We start from the raw sequence: 22,324 nt of genomic DNA, 5'->3' as shown, positions 1-22,324 counted from the left end.
GTGGTATAGTAGTGGAATAGATATAATGTTTACTGTGTGTGTTTAATCAAACTTTATATGCATGTAGTTAGGAACAATCCTGTATCTCTCTATCCCTGACTCGCAAAGTTATAGTTTATGGTGTCTGTATGATCGTAAAAACCCGACTGTGACGAATCTCAACGGCAAATTACTAAAAGATGCATTGTTTCAGAAGTACAATCTTTCTGAGGAAAAATTTATAATTTTGTCATCACCATAAATTAGACCAGTGGGCGGAAATCAGCAGACAAAGAAGATTTTTCCCGCCTCAGTTTCTCACACTTCATTGGTTCATACGGTGATATAGGTGTAAACCAAACCTTTCCATAAAAACAAAGGAAAACCCTTGTTCTTGGCATTCTGCCAGAGAAAGAGGGGGTTCTCAGCTTTGCGATCTGACTTCTCAAGAAGTCTCTCCATTTGTTCTTTTTTCTACCTTTTCATTTTTATCTTAGTTTTTCTTTATGGTCTTCTGATATTTGACTTCGTTCAATTGTCCTCACGAGCCAAACGAACTTAAGTCTAAACATCTTTTGGCAAAGTTTACATGCGCGTTAACCATTGAGCTCGTGCATCATCTGCTCCGGAACGGACAACGCAGAAGCTACAACAACGGACAATTTGAGCTCAGCAACACACAAGAGCCAGATCAAAGCAAGTACTTTCTTATATCGCAACTTAAAATTGCTGTTTAAGGTTGTCTAGGCTATTCCACTTTTGTGAAATTATCCAATGACTTGGAGTCTCTCGCAAAGTTAACTGTTTGAAAACTGTCACTCTGAGATCTGCCTTCACTCTTTCTCTCTCTCTCTATCTCATTACTATTCTCGTTCGATTATTTTGTTTAAATTGTACTGTTTGTTTTGCTATATACTCATATTTACTCTGTGTGAATTGTAGTTATGTACTCTTTAGTCCGCTTTTATTAAATACAATAATTTGCTTGAATTGAACCGTTTTATTGTTCATCAAGATCGAAATCCCTGAATCATGTGATCTAAGCTACAAAGCTTTGTTTTCTAGGAATTAATTTCAGTAATCTAAATAGTACAGACACAGAAAATATTGTTCTTCCTGATCAAAAGATTAATATTTCTTGGAGTTTGTAAGAAGGGTATTTTTATTGATCTTTGATAAAGAAGTCTAGCATCCAGTTCTCGGGACGATACAGATTGTCTAGATAACTTACATTAATTCTAGTAAAGATTACCTTTAAATGAATAAATATTCCCTCTTTGGGTAATTTAATATTTGTAAGCAATAAGCACATCATATTCATAGACTCATGAATATTCACTTCATTTGAGTTAATTATTCCCCAGAAAGTGATTGTTGCTACAACCCCAATCAGTTGACATAAAATGAGACGTGATGGTTACGTACGGGTCGGTCGCTCTGGAGGTCCAGCCATCGCAGGTTAAGTGCCACTTTTTCTGCCGACATTAAGGACTCCAAAACCTCCATTTTAACCTCCATGTAAAGCTTTGGCATGGCCACTTCTGTGATATGTTTTTACGCATAGGTATGGCGTACCGTGGCTCAAGTGTGTTGACCATGTATTTAAAGCCCACGTTTTCAACAACACTATATGGGCGTAAGTCTTTACAGATGTAGACGGCCACGGATCCTGTTATCTTCTGTGCACGAACGGAGCCTGAAGGAAATTTGCAGTGAAAGGCTTTGTTGAGTTGTGTCTGTTTAGAATCATCCGGCTTAGCCACGCTTGCATTAGATCTGCATGGTGTCGAGCTAGGTGGTTGCGCAAGTTAATTGTGTTGTTACAATATTTTTAAGAACGGTGTGGCAATGCTTACAGACCACTTTGGTTTAATCCACCTCTTCATTTGTTCCCGGCTTACAGTGAAATCCAAAATGAGCCCAAATGTCGGCTTTTAATGTTGGTGGTACAGGCTTGAACGGAGTGCAGCTGCTGTCTGCCATCTTGCTGTTTTGGTAAAGGGCGTCTTGTACAACGCTGAATGCTCTCACTAGAGTGTTGCCCACAGCGCCGCCACTGGCCGGTGGGCTGAATCGATTCATAAGATTTGATTAATCAATATTGAATTGAGAAACAAATAATTGCAATGCATTGATGAATCAATATTTTTACCCAGCCCTACTTTTTAAACACTCGTTACTACCAATTTGAGGGCGACTATCACTGCGTTAGGGACAGGGTTGTAGGCGTGGCTTGACTGAAGCTCTCCTGAGCTCATTCTGAGTTTCTCAGCGGCTCGTGAGGTTGATCCGATAGATAACGCGTAAGCTCTGCTGGGGATCTTATTTCTTTTGTTTAACTTTTTCTACCGTCATGACAAAATGCTAACTTTCCTGATTTGTAACATTTAAAAAACTTTACTTTCGCTTCTTTTTTGTTTTAGTTTGAGGTAAGATACAAATGCTATAATACTCTGTAGGCTATTTTTCTTTTCTAACTGGTAACAAACTCTAACTACTTTTTAAATTGTAATGTTACGAACTTTGACTCTCACGTGTTGTTTAACGAATGTAGCTGATACTTTTTTTTGTTTGTTTTAGATAAATAACCAGTAACCTAGTTTTCTTTTTTATTCAATTTGTAACAAACTCTAAATAGTTTTTAAATTGTAATGTTACAAGCTTTGACTCTCAGGTACTGTTTAACGGACGTATCTGGTACTTTTTTGTTTGTTTGTTTATTTTAGATAGATAGATAGATAGATAGATAGATAGATAATCAGTAACCTTTCTTTATTTAATTTGTAAACAAACTTTAATTACTGTTTTAACAACTCTTAAATTACATACAATTTTTTACTCTTTTACGGGGCAAGAAAACAAACAAACAAACAAACAAACAAACAAACATATATATATATTTCTGTATTTACAGCTTTGATTTGAAAAAGTTTGAGATCTAGCACAAAGAACCCACTTAGTTACAGATGTTAAAGCAAAAAGTGGTACAACACAAGTGGTACACAATCTCCACTACCTTGTACACTGAGCTGTGAGGAAAATATGAATTAAAACACATCGATTACAAAAATGTTTCTTTTAATGACTAATTAAAGGCTTTATAAAAATCTTATCCTGAAATCTGCTCTGTCAGTCTCTGTCTCCCTCTGTTGGTCTGAAATCAGGTAATCAAGCAAAGAATGATGACAAAATGCACCCAGTTCCTGGTATAGTCCATACTGTATCAGTTTCACACAATGCTAGGAGAGTCAGTTTGGAAAAAAAAGAGGATGGAGAATGGGAAATGTTGCCTAATTTCCACATTTCTATGATGTCTCACTGGAGTTTCAATCACATATTGTAAGGAGAAATATGAGAGAAGAACAAAGTTACACAAGAGGAACATAAGATTTGTGTCAATGAACTGCATCACAGCTAAGGTTTATTCTAGCTTGGCCGCTCACGTTTTCTATTCAGTTTTAGAGAAATCTGGGCTGGAAAAATTGAAATGGGACTTTTAACTTTGTAAAATTCTTGGAGCTTTTTGTTAAGTTCTTCTATTGTTAATTCCTGCACTTTGTCTTGCTTGTTCGGTCCACAGTAGCCCTTCCCTATGTACTGACCACCCTTCAGGCAGCAGGTGGCTCTCCAGTAGTACTTTGACGCAGTGACTCTATTATTAATTTTGACTTTTGTGTCAGGAACTACACCGGTCACCACATAAGCCTCCTTATCACAAGATTTGAGGTCTTCCTATTACAGCTTTCTCATGTCTCAGCCATGCGTTACGATTGAAAGTTGACTTCTGCAGAGCTGTGTTGGTCAGTGTGGATGTGGCCAGCATTGACAGATGATTGCTTGTTTGGAGCACAGGAAAGAAGTGACCTTTGTCATAGCCATTTTCATGTGAGTCTTTATTCACAGCCTGATTTTTACCAATTTCTGTACCGTAGCCTTCAGGCCGCACACATGGCTCAGGATCTCCATCCAGCTAAAGAGAATGAGAAACACAAGAGTTAAATGACTTAGTTATGACTTTTCAAACAGGTTTCTCAAACATTCCTTCCATTTGCCATTAGTCACACAAAGACCCAATACTCCCACCCCAGAACTATTTTAAGGAATCTGAATAACTTACTGACAGCTGTCTTAAACATTGAAATATGAGTATTTTAATATCCAAAAAAATAAAAAAGTACAAACTCCATCCTCTTCCCACAATGTTAATTTAAACAATATTTACCTGAGGTTCAATGTACCAGGTGTCACATCTCCTGATATTTGGGCTGCCAAACACATACGCAGAGTAGACGGGGATCTTCCAGGTCGTGCTGTACAAAGTTGCATAAAGATAAATTTGCTCATCATTTTTGACATCCCAAACACACTGACAGATGGGCACGACTGAGACGCCCGCTGGTGCTGTGAAATCAGGAGGCACATTGTTCAAGAACTTTTTGCATTCACTAAAATTATTATCTGCGATTTTACTCAACGTGAAGAAACACACAGAAGAAAAACAAGCTGTCTCATGGTGAATCTCTGAAAACAGAAGAGAGTCTGCAGAGAGGTGGTTAATGCTCTTCTTTATACAGTCGAAGGGGATGGATGAGTGTAGTTTACCTTGGTGATTATATGCTGTGTACATTTGTCAAGTTCACATTCAAATTTTCCTGAAATTCAAATATTTAATAAACACAACCCAAACATGTAGCCCCGCCCCAGATGCAGCCCCGCCTCAATCTGCTTCTCTTGTCACCTGCCATCTTTAGGTTCAATAAACCAAATATTGAAACAAAATACAGCATTATCATCAGCCTTAGCTCATGTCTTTATATTTATGATACATTTTCTATTTCTCAAACTACTGTGTTTAATATTTTGACCAGTAGACGGTGCTGTCATCAAACCTATTAAGTTGTTTCTGTAATTCAGACTCATTGCTTGCCTGGCCTTGACAACTGCAACTTCATTTTTTCCCCTCTAAAAACACAATGTTTCAGAAGTGCTTGACCATTATCCTTGAACACAAGCAGAAATTATTTTACATTCACGACATGAAATACAATGTGAATGGAAATTGTCACGGCCAGCTCGTTCTCGACCATAACAAAATATGAGCACCTGTTCAGATTGATTAACTTAGAAGATTCTTTATTCATGTGTCAAAATGATACATTACAAAATATTACGACAATTTCTACAGTTTAAATAAGCCAAATGATGAGGACATGTTGATAGGCTACAACAAAACAAAGGTTCAAGCCAATGACTTCTCCTGAGGATTGCCAATCCCCTGGAAGAAGTGAAATGGAGAGGATCAGTCCCATCTTTATCCTCTCCACAATTAGAGGAGATTATTCGACAGGGGTGTGCAATCCTCCACACCCTCCCAAATCATCCCACCACCAGCAGGCGAGAAAAGGAAGCGCAGGATCATAACACCTCCCTCCTCAAAAAGATTTGGCAACGAATCCAAAAACAAAAGGAAAGAGAAAGTAAAGCACCCACCCAAGAGACCGACACAATAAAAGGTTCTAGTTGTCTAAAAATAACGTCTTTTACTCCACTTTGTTCTTCAACAACTCTGGGCCCTAGAGATGCAAAGAAAAAGAGAAACAGGCAGCACAGACATCACAATTTTACATTCTGGAAAAGGTGTCAGCTATAACATTATCTTTTCCCCTTACATGTTTGTTTAATTTCTAAATGAAAAAGCTTGTAAAATGAGACTCCATCGCAGAAGTCATTGGTTTCAATTTCTCATCTGATACAAGAAAACCAAAGGGTTATGATCCATATAAACAATGATTGGCGCAGCAATTGACCCCAGATATACCTCAAAATGTTGAACAGCCAACACTAGGGCAAGGGCTTCCTTCTCAATAGTGGAGTAGACCTGTTGATGCCGGGAAAATTTCTTTGAAAAGTAACTAACAGGATGTTAAATCCCATTCTAATGTTCTTGCAAGAGAACTGCGCCCGCACTACAAGCACTAGCATCAATTGCAAGACTAAAAGACTTTTCAAAATTCAGGGCTGTCAAAACAGGGGCACATGCCAGTAAAGCTTTACATTTTCAAAAGCCTGCTGACATGTCTCAAATGTATTTTCAGACTCAAATTGGTGAGAGGTGAAACTACACTAGCAAAATTCTCACAAAAACTCCTATAATATCCCGCCAATGCTGAGAAATCGTCGCAATTCATGACGAGTGGTGGGCGTTGGGAAGCTACAAATGGCTTCTACCTTGGTCTCGATAGGTTTCACACATCCATTTCCCACTACCTTACCCAGATACGCAACAGTCGCCTTTCCGAATTCAGGCTGATATTAAGGTTAGCCTTAGCTAAGCAGGAAAAGAGTTATTTTATCTGGTTAAGATGCTCAAACAAGGAGAAACTATACAGAACAACGTCATCAAGATATGCCTCACATCCGGGCATTCCATACAGTATACGGTTTTACCAGTCAAGAAAGTTGAGGGTGCGTTACAAACCCCAAAAGGCATTACCGTGTACTGCAGGAAAGCATCGGGCGTAACGAAGGCGGATGACTCTTTTGCACGAGTAGTTAAAGGCACCTGCCAGTACCACTTTAAAAGGTCAAACTTACTAATGTATCGGCCAGAGCCAACATGATTGACGCAGTCATCCACACGAGGTAAAGGGAAGTAGTCCGGTTTTGTCACAGCATTAAGTTTTCGATGATCGGTGCAAGATCGATATGAGCCATCGGATTTATTCACTAGAACGCAGGGAGAACTCCATGAACTAAAACTAGGTTCATCCAAGTTATGAGCAAGTAAATAGTTCACTTCTTGCTTTAGCAAATCTCGTTTTAAAGGATTAACAGGACATGAAGTTCCTATGTCGATGTCATGTTCAATGGCAGAAGTACAACCAGGGACGTCAAGAAAAAGAGAAGGAAACGACATTACTCAGTGACATCATTCCTCTCCTTCTCTGTCAAATAAGAAAGATGAGAGGACAGGTCAGCCAGAATCTGTTGTTAAGTCGCCCGTCTACTTTTTCTCGCGAAAGAAGATTCCCATCCTCATTAGCCTTCTCTGAAGAATCACCACTCATGTTGCAATAAAGAGACTGTTCTGGATTAAAAGAATCACAAGTATTTACCACACTAACAGAGACAGAAGGAGCAGGAACTACATAATATTTCAACAAATTACGGTGACAAACTTGCACTTTTCTCCTACAATCAGGAGTATTCAGCAGATAATTATTATCTGAAAAGGTGTTTAGCTACACTGTAAGGTCCTGTAAATTTTGCTTGAAATGGGTTAGCAGGAAGAGGTAGCAAAGCCAATACCTGATCACCCACCTGGAACTCTCTCAACTTAGCTTTCCGGTCAAAGTGTTGGTGCATTTTTGTTTGAGACTTACTCAACTTCTTTTTAGCAATAGCTCATGCCTCATACAGTCTACGCTGAAATCCACTCACATAATCTGAAATGTTTTCAGAAGGCTTAGACATTCGGCACTCATCAGCCAGAACAACAGTAGGTCCTCGTACTACATGTCCAAACACTAGATCATTTGGGCTGAAACCAAGACTTTCTTGGATTACCTCACGTATAGCTAATAACATCCACGGCAGACCTTCTTCCCAATCCGCATCGAGTTCCACACAATATGACCTTAAAAGAGACTTCAAGGTTTGATGAAACCTTTCAAGAGCTCATTGACTCTGTGGATAAGCACTAGAAATATTGTGGTTTACTCGAAGCTGACGCAGTGGTTTTGAGAACTGTTTCGACATAAAATTTGAACCCTGATCAGATTGAATAACTTTGGGAATTCCAAAAGGTCCACATTAAATTAGTGAGGGCCTTCAAAATAGACTTTGTAGTGAAAGACCTCAACGGAAAAGCGGCAGGATAATGGGTAGTCTGGCACATAACAGTGAGAAGATACTGGTGACCAGTCTTAGACCGGGACAAAGGGCCAACACAGTCAATGATCAAGTGCTCAAAAGGAGTGGAAAACAACAGGAATAGGCTGCAACGGAGCAACAGGCACTTTTTGATTTGGCTTACCAGTATTCTGACATGTATGGCAAGATCGTGTATGCTTAGCCACATCTCGTTTTACCTTAGGCCACTAAAACTGTCGCATAACATGATCATACATTTTCCGGACTCCGGTATGACCAGCAAGTCCTTGATGAGCCAAATTCAACACAGAGTCTCTTACTGTAAGAGGCATTACAGTTTGAGTTTTAGGTTCCAGAGAAGCATCTTTATGCATGACCTCTGTCCGACAAAGCAGACCATCATCAAGAAAGTACGAAGAGGAAAGATGATCAGAACACTTCTTAGACCCTGCTGCAGAAAATAGAGCCCAGCAGAGCGATGACACTCTTAAAAATATAATGAAATCCTCTCGAGAGATCTGTAACAAGGAAGTCAGAGAGCAGCCATCAACATCAGAGATATCAACATTAGTTTTCTCAGGGGTGGACAAAACCTCAGATGTGTCAGTAAATTTACGTTGCGGTACCATAGAATCTTCCTGGTCAGAAGACAGCAAAGGGCAGGCCTTTAGGTCTTTTTGTTTAGGACATTTAGACGCATCAGATCCTTGTTCACCTGTATTAACAGTGTAAAAGAAAGTGTCATGAAGTGGAACCTCTACAACTTGATTTTCAAACAGTGGTTTAGCCATTGATCGAGTAACTGCACAAGCAGGAAACAAATCAGGGAATTCTTTATGATTTTCAACATCAGATTTTCTGGGTATAGATACTATTATGGGCGGAGTGGCCACACTACTCCCTCCCCAAACATTCCCCCCAGCTAAATCATTTCCCAGAATAAATGTTATCCCAGGAACTGGAAGTGCAGAACGGACACCAATTTACAACATCACCAGATACGATGGCAGAGGAAAGATGGATTCGATGCATAGGCACTTCAACAAACCCCATCTCAAAACCTCGTACTAGTACATGGGTTCCAGTAGCAGTTTCAGAAGTTAACCCTCTGGAGTCTAAGGGTATTTTTGGGGCCTGGAGAAGTTTTGTCATGCACTGACATTTGTGCTTTTTTTCAGTTTCTTTTAAATATCTAAATGGCTAAAGTCTAATCTCACTGTAATCAGCACAAACTGGGCTATAATAATATGTGAGCAGCATGTATGTACATGATTGTGTTTTTGAGAAAAAAAAATGTTATGCGTGGTTAGTGAAAAAATAAAAAATATTAAATCACTTGAATAAGGCAATAAAACACATACAGAAAATTGGTTCCCGGGACTTTTGAGAACTGGAGCTTGTAGCCTAGAATTTTTTTTTCTAAATTATGTGAAAATCATCTTGTTTACTCACTTACAGAAAACAATATATTGATTAAAATTTTCTAAGACACTTTTTGTTGGTAAAAGTCATATGCGAGTAGGCGTCAACTATCATGAATTCACACCTGAAAAGACAAAGGCTTGCATAATGAGCTGCATAATGAGCCATTCAGTCAGCTGTGTCACTGAGAGGGATGAGTTACAAGAAAGAATGTGAGGACAAAATAAATGTATATAATTTTATGTTTGTACTTTATTTAGAATATATTTAATTATCCCACAACATAATTTAATATTCACTTGTGAGTGCAGTTAAACAGTTTATTAGGAACAATCAAAGCTGACTTTCAAACTGAATTTTTTTGCATCTTTACTCCAGTCACACAATCCTTCAGAAATCCTTTTAACAATCTTATTTTCAAAAAAAAAAAAAAAAAAAAAAAAATGATTGTTATTATTATCATTATTATTATTATTATTATTATTATTATTAATGTTGAAAAGAGCTGAGAATATTTTTTCAGGTTTTTTAGGGGGGATAAATTGAAAGAATAGCATTGTTTGTTACAGTTACATTTATTGGTACATTTATATTATTTACATCAAGCTTTTGAATGGTGGTGTATATTGTTATTGAAACTTCATAATATTTCACTTGATTATACATTTAGTCAGGAATTATAGTTTGAAAAAAGTCTTTGGAAAAAGTCTAACTAGTAAAATGTTTACACGTTATGTTAAAACTAGTACAAGTATATAAATAAATAAAAAAAGACTTACTCATGTTTATGATCTCTGCTGAATAAAGTGCTTCATACTTTTTTTCTGAGGAAATCCCAAATCTCAAATCCTCAACCACATCACATCTTTATGGGGTGAATTATGTCTTATTCCTCTCATCGCGAAGCAGTAAAATAAAAAAAACTTGAAGAACAATCTAGCTGCGTTGTCTTCTGTTGTGTGGGCGTATTCAAGCCGCGCGCTTTAGTGAAACATTTGAATCTCAAAAGCGCGCTCGGCGCGGGGGCGTGGTCGCATTAGAAGATAATGAAGGGAGACGTGAAAAACGGACATCGCGTTGTTTTCATATGGATTACTTTATCACAGAATATTTGTTTTTCAGCAGCACTTGTTTAGCTTAAAAGTAGACATGTCAGGCTTTCTATAGATATCTCTCTCATGTCTCTGTGTTGAGTATTCACTGAGTTACAGTTCATTTTAATGACGCGTTTGTAACTGAAGATCAGCGCAGACAAAGGCTGCAGACAGCACACCTTGTTTGTTATCTTTATTTTATAAATGCACAAAGTTTTGTTGTTATTATGTCTGTTTACCAAAAAAAGTAGACCCTTTACAGATTCGATTGATGTATTGCTCTTATCTGTACGATCAAAACTGAAAGTGTAATTTAAGTTCTTTTCGGGGTTATCAGGAGAAAATACCCCAAAATGCGTATACGCGTTAATCGACTTCAGAGGGTTAAAGGGCAAAATTCCTTCTAGAAGAAACAACTGCCCAGCTCCCGTATCTCAAAGAAGACGCACTGGCACTGTTTTGTTTGAACCAGGCAATGACACTGTTCCTTCAGTGATAAAGGGTGTATAATCAAAGGAAGTTACACACCGATCATCAGATTTACCACCAGAACTAGGTAAAGGGCGATCTTTCTCATCATGAGTATCAACAATGAATGGCGAAGTAGAAACCAAAGAAATAGGTTTTGACAGTCTCTCTTTCTTCTTAAGAATAAGACAGTCAGATATTTTATGGCCAGGCTTTTTACAATAAAAGCACCCCATGTCTCATGAGAGTGCAGGCTTACTTGAATGTTCAGCAACTGTCGCCTTAATGTTCCTACTCATCACAGGAGACTTTGTCTTAGCTTGAAAGCAAAACTTAGACTTACTCATGTCTAATTTTTCCTCTTCAAACCTGTCTGACTGTTTGATGGAAATTAAAGCGTGGATGAAACTCAACTTTCTTAAACTAAACTGCTCCAAAACTGAAGTCTTATTAATTGGCACTCCTTTGTGATGTCAGTAAATGTAAAGATTTTAGAATCTCAGTAGACAACACCCAATTGTCCCCTTCTGGTCAGGTTCGTAATTTGGGGGTTATTTTCGATGCCCAGCTAACATTTAAGTCTCATTTTAATAACATAACGAAGGTAGCTTTTTTCCATCTCAGAAACATTGCGCGCATCAGACCGTTTCTCTCTAGGCCTGATGCAGAGAAGCTTATCCATGCTTTCATCACATCAAGGCTTGATTATTGTAACTCTCTCTTTGCGGGTTTACCTGCAAACTCTATTAAGAGGTTGCAATATATACAGAACTCTGCCGCACGTGTTTTGACTCACACCTCATCACGCCATCACATCACACCGGTGCTCCAGCAACTGCACTGGCTTCCAGTTCAGTCACGTATTGATTTTAAAGTTCTGATTTTAACTTATAAAGCAGTACATGGGCTGGCTCCAGATTACATCTGTGATTTGGTTACTCCATCCATTCCTGCTCGCTCTCTCCGCTCTGCTGGCTCTCTCTCTCTGTGTCAGCCTCGTGTTGTAAATTAAAAACTATGGGGGGAAGGACCTTTTCCTGTAATGCGCCGAAGTTATGGAATACATTACCTGCGTCTATCAGGGATGCTGCTTCTGTGGATTGTTTTAAGAGACTTCTTAAGACACATTTTTTTACTCAAGCTTTTAATTTATAAATTGTGTTTTCTGATACTTATTTTTTTTCCTGCAATGTTTGTTTGATTGTTTGACTATTTTGTATGTTGTAGCGCTTTGAGCATGTGAAAGGCGCATTATAAATAAAATTTATTATTATTATTATTATTATTATTATTATTATTATTATTATTATTATTATTATGCCGTTTTTAAGGCTGACTAAACTAAATGACCCGCGATGGGTTAACACATTCATCAGCCATGATAGCAGCTTCAGATAGTGTATTCACCTTGTGTTCAGTGAGATACATAGCTACAGCATGAGGAACACACTGTTTAAACTCCTCCAAGAGTACCAATTCTCTTAACTGCTCTTTTGTTGTAACTTTCATTGAAGTGCACCAACGATAACATTTTTTTTTTCTTTTTCTCTTGCAAATTCAACATGAGTACATTCATCAGTTTTATTCAAATTCCAAAATTTTTGATGATATGCCTCAGGCACAAGTTCATACGCATGTAACACAGCAGATTTCACAATATCAAACTCACCACTCTGTTCCAGTGAGAGAGCAGAATAAACTTCCTGTGCTTTACCTGTGAAAACACACTGTAACAATAAAGTCCAAAAGCTTTTCAGCCATTTCATGGATAAAGCAACACGTTCAAAGTGATATAAATATTTCTCAATATCCTTTTCAGAAAATGGCCAAACTAATCTCATATTTCTGTGAACATCAAACACAGGTTCACCTACAGCTGAATGCTGTGGTAAAACAGGAGGCAAATCTACTCGTGTAACATCTGCTGTTTTTACTGCTAACTCCAACTCCAACTTTTTTAACTGAAACGCTCTCTTGTCTCGTTCCCTCTCTAACTCAAGCTCCAATCTTCGCACTGCTAACTGGTGATCTATTTTTCTCTTTGCAAATTCTCTTTCCAACCGCTCGTTCTTTCATAGCGCGATCGTCACGTTCAGCACAAATTTTCATGGCATCTAAATACAATTGTTTCTCTTGCAAAGACAAATCTGGAAATTTTATGTCACTTTCACTGTCAACCTCACCAGAAGTATACACATGTGACTCACTGGGAGCAATAAACTCAGCGCTTACCTCTAAAATTCCTCTGTCAAAGAGTGATTGCTTCAAAGTAGTAACAATTGTTTCCTTCAGCCTCTTCACTTGAGTAGTAAGATTGATACTGAAGCGTTCGGCAATTTGCACCAGTTGCTCCTTTGTACAACTCTCAAGTAAAGCTTCTGAGGGGCACGTGAAGAAATCTTCGAGCACCGAAGACATCCTGTTCATATATGTATACTACAAGAATACAAAGTAAACAACCAGCTCACGCACGTGAGACACTGTTTACCAGAAATACAACTCCCATAAACCACTGCTTTGAAGAGGAACTACGTCAGTGTATTACGCAACCTATACTCTGAAGACTTACCACGTCAAAACACAATGTAAGCACGAAGAGAAGAACACACTATACACACAAACGCAATTTACTTTTTTTTTTTTTTCTGAGAAACTCCAGCTCCTAACTACAAAAAAAAAAACTAATTCCTACCTAGTCTTGAAAGGTGTACCGGGCTCGGGGCGGCATTAAACGCTGAACTCCGTGATGATCAGTTAAACTGAAAGTCTGAAAGCGTACCCCCTACAGAGAGTTAATTCTCCACCCAGGATAACCCTTAACAATAAAAAAGGTAAAATAATAAACAAAACAACAAATAGTGTTCCGTCGGAAGGATTGTATACGCATCCCAGCTGGATACACTCTAACTAACCAGAGTTCTCATTCATAAAGGTAACCATTCACAAAATAATCACATAGCCTACTCACCAACACTCCTACACCAAAGGATCGCTGACGATACACCCAATTTATGTCATGGCCAGCTAGTTCTCGACCATAACATAAAATAGGAGCACCTGTTCAGATTGATTAACTTGCAAGATTCTTTATTCAAGTGTCAAAATGATACATTACAAAATAATTTGACATAATGTCTAGGGTTTAAATAATAATCCAAATGGTGAGGACATGTTGATAGGCTACAACAAAACAAAGGTTCAAGCCGATGACTTCCCCTTAGGACTGCTGTTCCCATGGAAAAAGTGAAATGGAGAGGATCAGTCCCATCTTTATCCTCTCCACAATAAGAGGAGATTATTCGACAGGGGTGTGCATTTCTCCAAACCCTCCCAAATCATCCCGCCACCAGCAGGCAAGAAAAGGAAGCGCAGAGTCATAACAAAATGAAAATGCAAAAGACATTTTCACTGTTAAAAGGGAATCTGTGTATATACATGTATATACATATACAAACATATACATTATATATATATATATATATATATATATATAATATATAGATATATATATATATATATATATATATATATATATATATATATATATATAATTCTTTGCGATGTGATTTTAGTAATAGTTCATCCTTTCGGCTGAGGTGACAGACGGGGTTAAAACTGTTTCTTTGATAACACTGTTGCTCCAGGATCAACAAAACATATGGTCTGTGAACTTTTAGCTGAACTGACAAAGTGATTGTGATATTTTTATCATGATGTTGCAAAATCTCACCTGACCTGACCTTGATGCAAGTTCTACCCAGAATCCATCATTCGATTCCTGCGGCTGCCACAGGATAACTCTGTGAGGAGTGTCAAGGCCTGGCTGACTCATCATTTGTCTTGAAGTCTTTAATAACACTCAAATACTGATATTTCAAATGCTTTCATTTTATGAACAACTGTCGTTTTTTCTTTTTTATCAGAGTTTTATCAAATCTGACAGATGTTCTTCTCCCCATTCAGACATTAAACTCAAGTCCGCATTTCAGAAAGTGACTAATGCAAGCGGTTAGAAATAAAAGTCATTATTTTTTCTGAGAATGCTCAGCACTCTTCTCCAGTCTCTGGATAAAGCAAACACTTCCCTGTGGATTTACATGTGTAAGTCACTCATCTGTCCTGCTCTCAGGCCATGATTTACATGAACAAAAATACAAACACTGTGAAAGACGAGATGAGAGTTGTTCACAAGTGTGTGCGCAAACAAGCTCTCCCTCTTATACCTACAATTATTGTTAATCATCAAAGATGAGGAGTCATGCATTATATCATTTTAAAGTATATTACAATAGAATACAGATTTTAAATTGTAGTACTATTTTACAATGCGACTATTTTTTTCTGTCTTATCAAATAAACAACCTGTTTTTCCCTGTATTTTATTAAATAAATGCTGCATTTCACATGCATATACAATTGCCTATTGTAATAGTTTTATTACCATTTCACAGATAGATATATATATATATATATATATATATATATAGATAGATAGATAGATAGATAGATAGATAGTGCATTGAACATGTTTAATAAAATAGAAACATCATATTAATATAAAGAAAATATATATGATAAAAACATTTTTTTGAAGAAATTACATTTAGCCCTTGCTTTCACACAGAGATGTCGGTTTGATTGAGAGGACAAATGACCAACGGGCTCGAGATGGTTCCGTCATTGTTGGGATGAGGATTGAAGTACGGACGGATGGATCCATTAAAGCTGCAGCGAGTGAACGAGTAAATATGTGACAGAGCCTCCATATCATAGAAGGAGACCAGAGCCTCCTCACAGTCCACAAACACTCCCAGCTTCTGGGGTCTGGTCTCCAGATGGAGCTGGACTGGAGGGTCTTCTAAAGCTCTGTACATGTTTTGAGCACAGAACACGATGGCCCAGTATCCCTTGCTGGGTTTGTAGGACACTTTGCCCTTCCGTTTCGCTCCATCCCTCATCACCCCGAGCTCCCAGCCCACCTTATTCCCCACCTCCACCACCCAGAAAGCTCTTCCCGAAGTGATGTGAGGTTTTCCCAAGACTCCTCCGACCAGGTCGAACTGTTGCGGGCCGCCCGGGATGTCGTGACTTGCTCTGGTGTCACGCACCTCTTTACCGTCTTCAGACACCTCTAAGTGCGGACGCGCTGTTACAGCGTCCAGAGTCACGTTTACTGCACAAAGACCAGATTCTTAGTTACTGAATGCCTGAGATTCTGCAAAGATTGAGAGATTTGTAAACATGCAAAGAGAAGAACTAGCTCAAAAACTGTTCCTACACATACCTGAGAAGCTGTGAATCCTTCTAATTTCTGTAAAAAAAAAGAAAGAGAAAAAAAAGAAGAAAAAAAGAAAAGATATAGTGAACAAATTTACACATCAAATTTACAAGTGTGAGACTGTCTGAACCATAAAACACCTTGATACCGTGCAATAGCCATATTCATAGACAGTGATTCTTCAATGTTACTGTAAAGTAGCCTACATTAAATTATACAACAGATACCATCATATCCACATCTCCTCTTCAACACAACAGGATCTCAGGTGCCATTCATGCCTGTGCACATAATTAAGTGCACTTAATTGTTTTGAATGTGCACTTTAAACCACAAAAGTATATTTTAAAACTGTACTTGCAGATAATATAATATTAATAGAATCAAAGGCTACTTAAGTGACTTAAAAAGAGACACTTTCATGACCGTTTCTTAACACTCAAGTACTTTTAAAAAGTGACAATTGTAATAATGTCACATTAAAAGTTTTACTTTAAAATACATTTTGATGTTTCAAAAGAAATTGCATTAAAGTATATGTTAGTGTATCATAAATGCTTCAGTACATTCAGCAGTACTTATTTTAAAGACAGTCAGTGTAATTATGAAATTACATATGAAGATGTACTTAAGTGGGTCAAAAACACTATAAGTTCAACAAAATTACATTAAATATGAATTTTAACTGCAATGCATTTTAATTTAATTGCATTTAACATGCAGTAAAGTGTCTGAAAACATTAAGTATGTTCTTTTAAAATATATTATTTCCATAATAAGTACTCTCTCAAAAGTATGCTGAAGTGTAGCCTACTTCTTTTTCACAAGGGCAAACAAACAGCACTGTAGGAAAAAATAAAAAAAATAAAAAAAATAAATAAATCAGACCTCTCCAAATTTTTATATTGACTAATCACATCTAAATGTTTCAGTTGGCCAAATTGAATTAGTGTGAATTTAATTTTATAACTGTAATTAGGCCAATTGAAAAATTTTGATGTAACCAGTCACTAGAAATTGAAGAGTTGGAGAGGTTTTTATTTTTTTTTACAGTGAGTGTAGTACGAGTTCAAATAAGCCTATCCAAATGCAATTTATGAGCAATTGCATCCCAACTCTCAAATATAATCTCTCACCAACAGCGCAGAGTTTCTTCAGATGTGTCTCAATCTCATCCATTAACTCTGCCTTTGTGTTTCTCATTTTGCCAAAAGTTTAACTCAGTGTCAATGGAAAGTGTCCAGTCATCTGAGAACTCAGCTGGCACGGACGGATAGGACTAAGAAAGGCCAAAACACATGTAAAACATTTAGTAAATATACTATAAGTTTTACTTCTTAAATTGTTAGTCAAGTTTGACTAACCTGGATGAAGAGGATGTCATCTTCCTCATTCTTGGTGCGATTCAAAGACTCGATGGCCTCCTTGTACTTGAGAATGTCTTTTTTGTATTTGTTGCGTCTTTTCGTCCATCTCTTTCTCCAAACACCTCCTCCCATCCTCCAGAGGAGCGAGCAGCACCTGCCCTGTTTTCCTCAGTGCCTCCATCAGTGCAGCAAACACCTCCTGTATCTCCTGCTGCTCCTTCTCTAGCAGAGCCTGTGAGCAGTGGACGCATGTTGGACGCATGTTGATAAAATGCATATTCTTGGTCTGGAAAACTCTAATCGGATGGGCTTGCTTTACATCATTTCTTTGAGTCTGGGTTAGTGTTGTTATTAAACCTAAATCTGAAGCAAAAATTATCTTTGAAAATTAGATCAAGCCAAAATAAAATAAAATATAATATGAAAACTATAATCATAATCATTATTTAATATATAATTAATTTAAATGCTAAAATGCCTAAAAGTGAAAATGAAATAAAAAAAAAAAAAAATAATTAGAGCTATTTAATAATAACAATAATAATAATGAAAATAAAAGCAAAATAAAAAAAATGAAAAAAATTAAATTAAACTGAAAAATAGGCTAAATATAAATGTATGAATACTGCAATAATCATTAGTACTTATTACTCCAGAATGATTACTACATTCCAAAATTAATTAAAAGAAACAGCAAGTAACTTAAATGAAAATCAGAAATGTTGCCATGGCAATATAACAAATAAAATTGACAAAAACCCAATAATATAAAATACAAATTAAATCAAATAAAATTATGCACTTAAAATGTAAAATAAAGAGCAAACAATACATTTCAAAATCAATTACAAAGAAATAGCAAGTAACAATTATTAATTAATTAAACATGACATTTTGAAGTAGAAAGGCTAGTATAGTCCTGTAAAACATATCTGGTCAGCTCAAACTCAGAGGTCTGTCTTTGTGAGACATCTTTGCACAATCTTTGCGCATTCTTCTTCACAAGCATCTGCTGATGTATAGATCTCTCAAAGAATAAAACATCCTTTGATCCCTACCCTGCTATGATTACATAAATGTGTCATGCTGTGTTTGGCTCTTGTCTTTATCTAATGTTTTTTGCTGAGATGAGGCGGGGTTTGCATTGTAATCAGCTCATTGTCTTTTCCTTGTTTTTTTGTGGAAAATTAGAATCATCCATTTTCCAAACTGCTTGTCTGATTAATATTTGCATATTTTGTACTGTATGTACCTGGTATTGTGCAGAAGATTCCTCAAGCTCCTTAAGTTTGTCTTTCCTCTGATTGTTCATCTTTTCCATCACTTCAATAGTGTTTTGCTGCACAGCCTGTATAAACACAAACAGACACACGCCAAGCTTTCTGAGTACATAATTCATATACAATCTGTGTCAGAAATTAACCAGGCTGAAACTGCATTAAAAAAAAAAAAAAATATATATATATATATATATATATATATATATATATATATATAATATATATATATAACCAGAGATTTACAGAAGTTACAGATTGTATACCTGGAAACAGTGTTATTATAGCATTATGGATATAGCATTATAGTTTCCATTTTTTTCCAAAAGAAAAGAAAAATAAAGTACAATTAAATTGTTTTCTCTTTTTTGTATTACAGTATTTCACGCTTTGGATAAAAGCATCTGACTAATTTAAACGCACTGATATATATATATATATATATATATATATATATATATATATATATATATATATATATATATATATATTTTTTTTTTTTTTTTTTTTTTTAATTTATTATTTTTTATTAATTGCATTTTTTTTGTTCTTTTTTGGGAAACATGTCAAACACCAGCTCAGGTGAGAAGACTGATCTGTGTTGTTTCACAACAGCTGTATGTTCTCACCTGTCTCCTGTCTCTCTCGATCTCCACAGGTATCACGTCTCCACCCGTCTTCACACACAAGGTACAGATGCAGCGCTCATCACGTCTGCAGTAGAGCTCCAGTGGTCTGCCGTGTGTATTGCATGCTCTCTGATCCAGCTTCTCTACAGGACTCACCAGCTTATGGCCCCTGAATCTCGCCATAGACTGGTGAGGCTTCAGGTGCTCATCGCAGAAGGAGAGCGAACAGATCAGGCAGGACTTCACAGCTTTAAACGTGAGATGTTCATCACAGACGTCACATGGAATCGCGTCTCTTTCTCCACAGAAGAGGTCTAGGTTGGGTAGCTGAGTCTGGAGAAACTCTTGCAGCAGGGCTTCGATGGCTTTGTTGACGGAGGGTTTGGTGGTCACGGGCTCCTGGCAGAGAGGGCACTGCGAATCGGACCTGCTGATGTGCTTGTCCAGACAGCCCTTGCAGAAGGTGTGTCCACAGGTGGTGGAGACTGGATCTGTCAGCAGGTTTTTGCAGATGGGGCACTGAAGGTGGCGAGAGATGTCCACGGGTGTAATCATTGTGGTTGTCGGCTAGTAAACTTGAGAGTGGAATGAAGAGCTGCAACAACATCAACAACAATAACTACAGCTGAAACAGCAATTATGGGCCAAGCACAAAAGAAGCAAAGTGAGGAGCTAATCAAGCATGACAGAGAGCATCAGAGCATGGTCGTGATTTTATATATCAAGTTTCAGTGCAATAGGCCGAAGTGTTACCAAGATATTGCATAAAACACTGTGCAGCTCCACTATAGCAAATTTGACTATGAGTCACATTAAAACAGTTGGAGTTATCAAAAATATTTTAGCTGATGATGATCCATTGAATGTGGTGAAGATCGGACAAACACTCTTGAAGGAGTATGTTTTTTTTTTTTTTTTTTTTTTTTTTTTTAGCTTATGCAAGATGACAGACAGCAAAATATACCGCTGGATTCTGTAGGATCCAATAAACTGAGATTTATTGGACAAATAGATTTATTGGTTATAGGACAAAATTCACAAAACTATCACAAAACCATTTACAAAGCATTACATTCAACCACTAGGTGACACTAACTCAAAACTTCAGCAGTTAGCCAGCAGTCTTGAGGTTTACAAGTAATGTGAGTTACATAATCAGATTACTTTTTTTTCAAATAACTACTAAAGTAACTAATTGTTTTTTAATTTACAAGAAATACCTGAGTTACTTTTTCAAATAAGTAACACCAGTTATTTTGCTTTCCCATTTATTGACTGACAGCTCTGCTGTTGTCACAGTTCGAAATAGACCCAAAAGCGAAAGCTGGTTAATGATTTATTGAAATAAGGCAACACAGGCTGTCTGCCGATCACAGGTCGTCTTGGTGAACGCAGAACAGGTAAACGATATCCAGACTGAAACCAGGCAGGATGCACGAAGCAGGTGAGCGGTCAGGTATTGCTCGCAGGTATAGACAAGCGCAGGCTCCACCAGGCAGTAACCGCAGCACAGAGAATCAGACTTGACTCAGGAAAAGCCGTCAGTAACAGACATAAACGAACAAACAATAAACCGACAAAAGGAAAAAAAAAAGAACATGAGGTCTAAATTGCCAGAAAATCAGGGCAAAAGGGAAACAGGTGTGAGAAGAGTGGGAGAGTGAACGCTGATTGAGAATGAGTTCAGCTGTGCAAGAGCTCACGAGAGAGAGCGAGAGAAGAAACAAGCAGAGGAATAAAATAGACTCCTGACAGCTGTTCCCATGCTGAGAGAAATCGGGAGTAAATTGTGTGCACTGTGTAAACATGATGCTTCCTGTAGTTTTAGAGTAAATGTCCCCATGCATTTACTCATCTTACTTTCACAAAACAGATTAAGCATCCCGCAAAATTATTAAAAACAGTGAAAAGCAAACTAAGAATGTGACACAACCCTGCAATAATTAAATATGTTAAATAACACAGATATCATATGTATTTAATCCCATTTTATTAGCCAATGTCATTGCTGCTGACCTTTGATGATCCAATTCAACCATACTAACAAGCAAAAATGACTTTAAATAAACATAAGATTTGTATTTCTTTTTATTATTTTATTTAACCCATCTCCTTCAGCCTGAGGGAATTAAAGGGGTTTTACATTTTCAAAATAATAATAATAATAATAATATTATATATATATATATATAAACAAACACATACATATTAAAACAAAACAAACAAAAAAAAAACAAACAAACAAGCCCAGCCCAGATGAGTAAAAGTAATGCAAAAGTAACATAACACATTACCTTGGATACAAAGTAACTAAGTAATGCAATAATTTTGTTTTTAGGGATTAATGCAACATTGTAATGCATTACTTTTAAAAGTAACTTTCCCCAAAACTGTGAACCAGAATGAAAAGGATCCACCCTCAGGTGTCTGTGATGTTCTGGTCTCTAGATCCGGTTTTTCAAGTGGTATTGCCCTCGTATTATCCAACAATCTTATCTTGCCATTTGCTTGTGTGATGGACTAGAAAAGCACGATTGGATGAATCATTCCCAGGTAATACTGAAGTTTGATACTTTTTAGTACAATAGTAAAAACAATAGAATGAGCAATATAAAGAGTGACCCTTGCCTTTGCAAACACCACTAATGATCAGGAGAGATCAGACTCACCTTGACGGAGGTATCACTCCTGGATTCTGCTTTTCAGTCTTTAATTTCTGCTTCTCTCTCCTCCTATTTATGTACAGTAGTGTTTCGTTTCTTCAGAATCTCTCTCCATTGTGATAAACTCTCATTCCTGGAAAAAGAAACCCTTCCCAGAAGTTACACCACTCCAGTTTTACATACATTTGCATCATTTGCTCAGTGTGTGTGCATCACAGCTTTTGACACACACACATTCAGTAAATCAAAAGCACCACATAACCAGCATCCAACAA

The 22,324-nt window shown here is 37.1% G+C and overlaps 2 protein-coding genes and 1 pseudogene across 2 annotated transcripts in view; all 3 read right to left on the bottom strand.

Moving 5' to 3' along the window:
- LOC109068812 (E3 ubiquitin-protein ligase TRIM21-like) overlaps positions 1-22,324 on the bottom strand; it is a 170,901-nt gene that overhangs the window by 115,402 nt on the left and 33,175 nt on the right. The window lies entirely within an intron of this gene.
- LOC122138007 lies at positions 3,014-4,606 on the bottom strand (annotated as a pseudogene).
- LOC109064913 (pyrin-like) lies at positions 15,318-17,319 on the bottom strand. The gene is made up of 3 exons (XM_042728806.1): positions 17,250-17,319; positions 16,120-16,146; positions 15,318-16,008 (listed from the first exon to the last, which is right to left on the bottom strand). Exons 1-3 carry the CDS (start codon positions 17,314-17,316, stop codon positions 15,452-15,454), a joined length of 651 nt encoding a protein of 216 aa, XP_042584740.1. The 5' UTR covers positions 17,317-17,319; the 3' UTR covers positions 15,318-15,451.

The sequence above is a fragment of the Cyprinus carpio genome, chromosome B7 (assembly GCF_018340385.1).
Source record: "Cyprinus carpio isolate SPL01 chromosome B7, ASM1834038v1, whole genome shotgun sequence".
Taxonomy (NCBI): domain Eukaryota; kingdom Metazoa; phylum Chordata; class Actinopteri; order Cypriniformes; family Cyprinidae; genus Cyprinus; species Cyprinus carpio.
The sequence above is the reverse complement of the archived record's forward strand: the minus strand, read 5'-3'. Positions and strand labels throughout refer to the sequence as shown.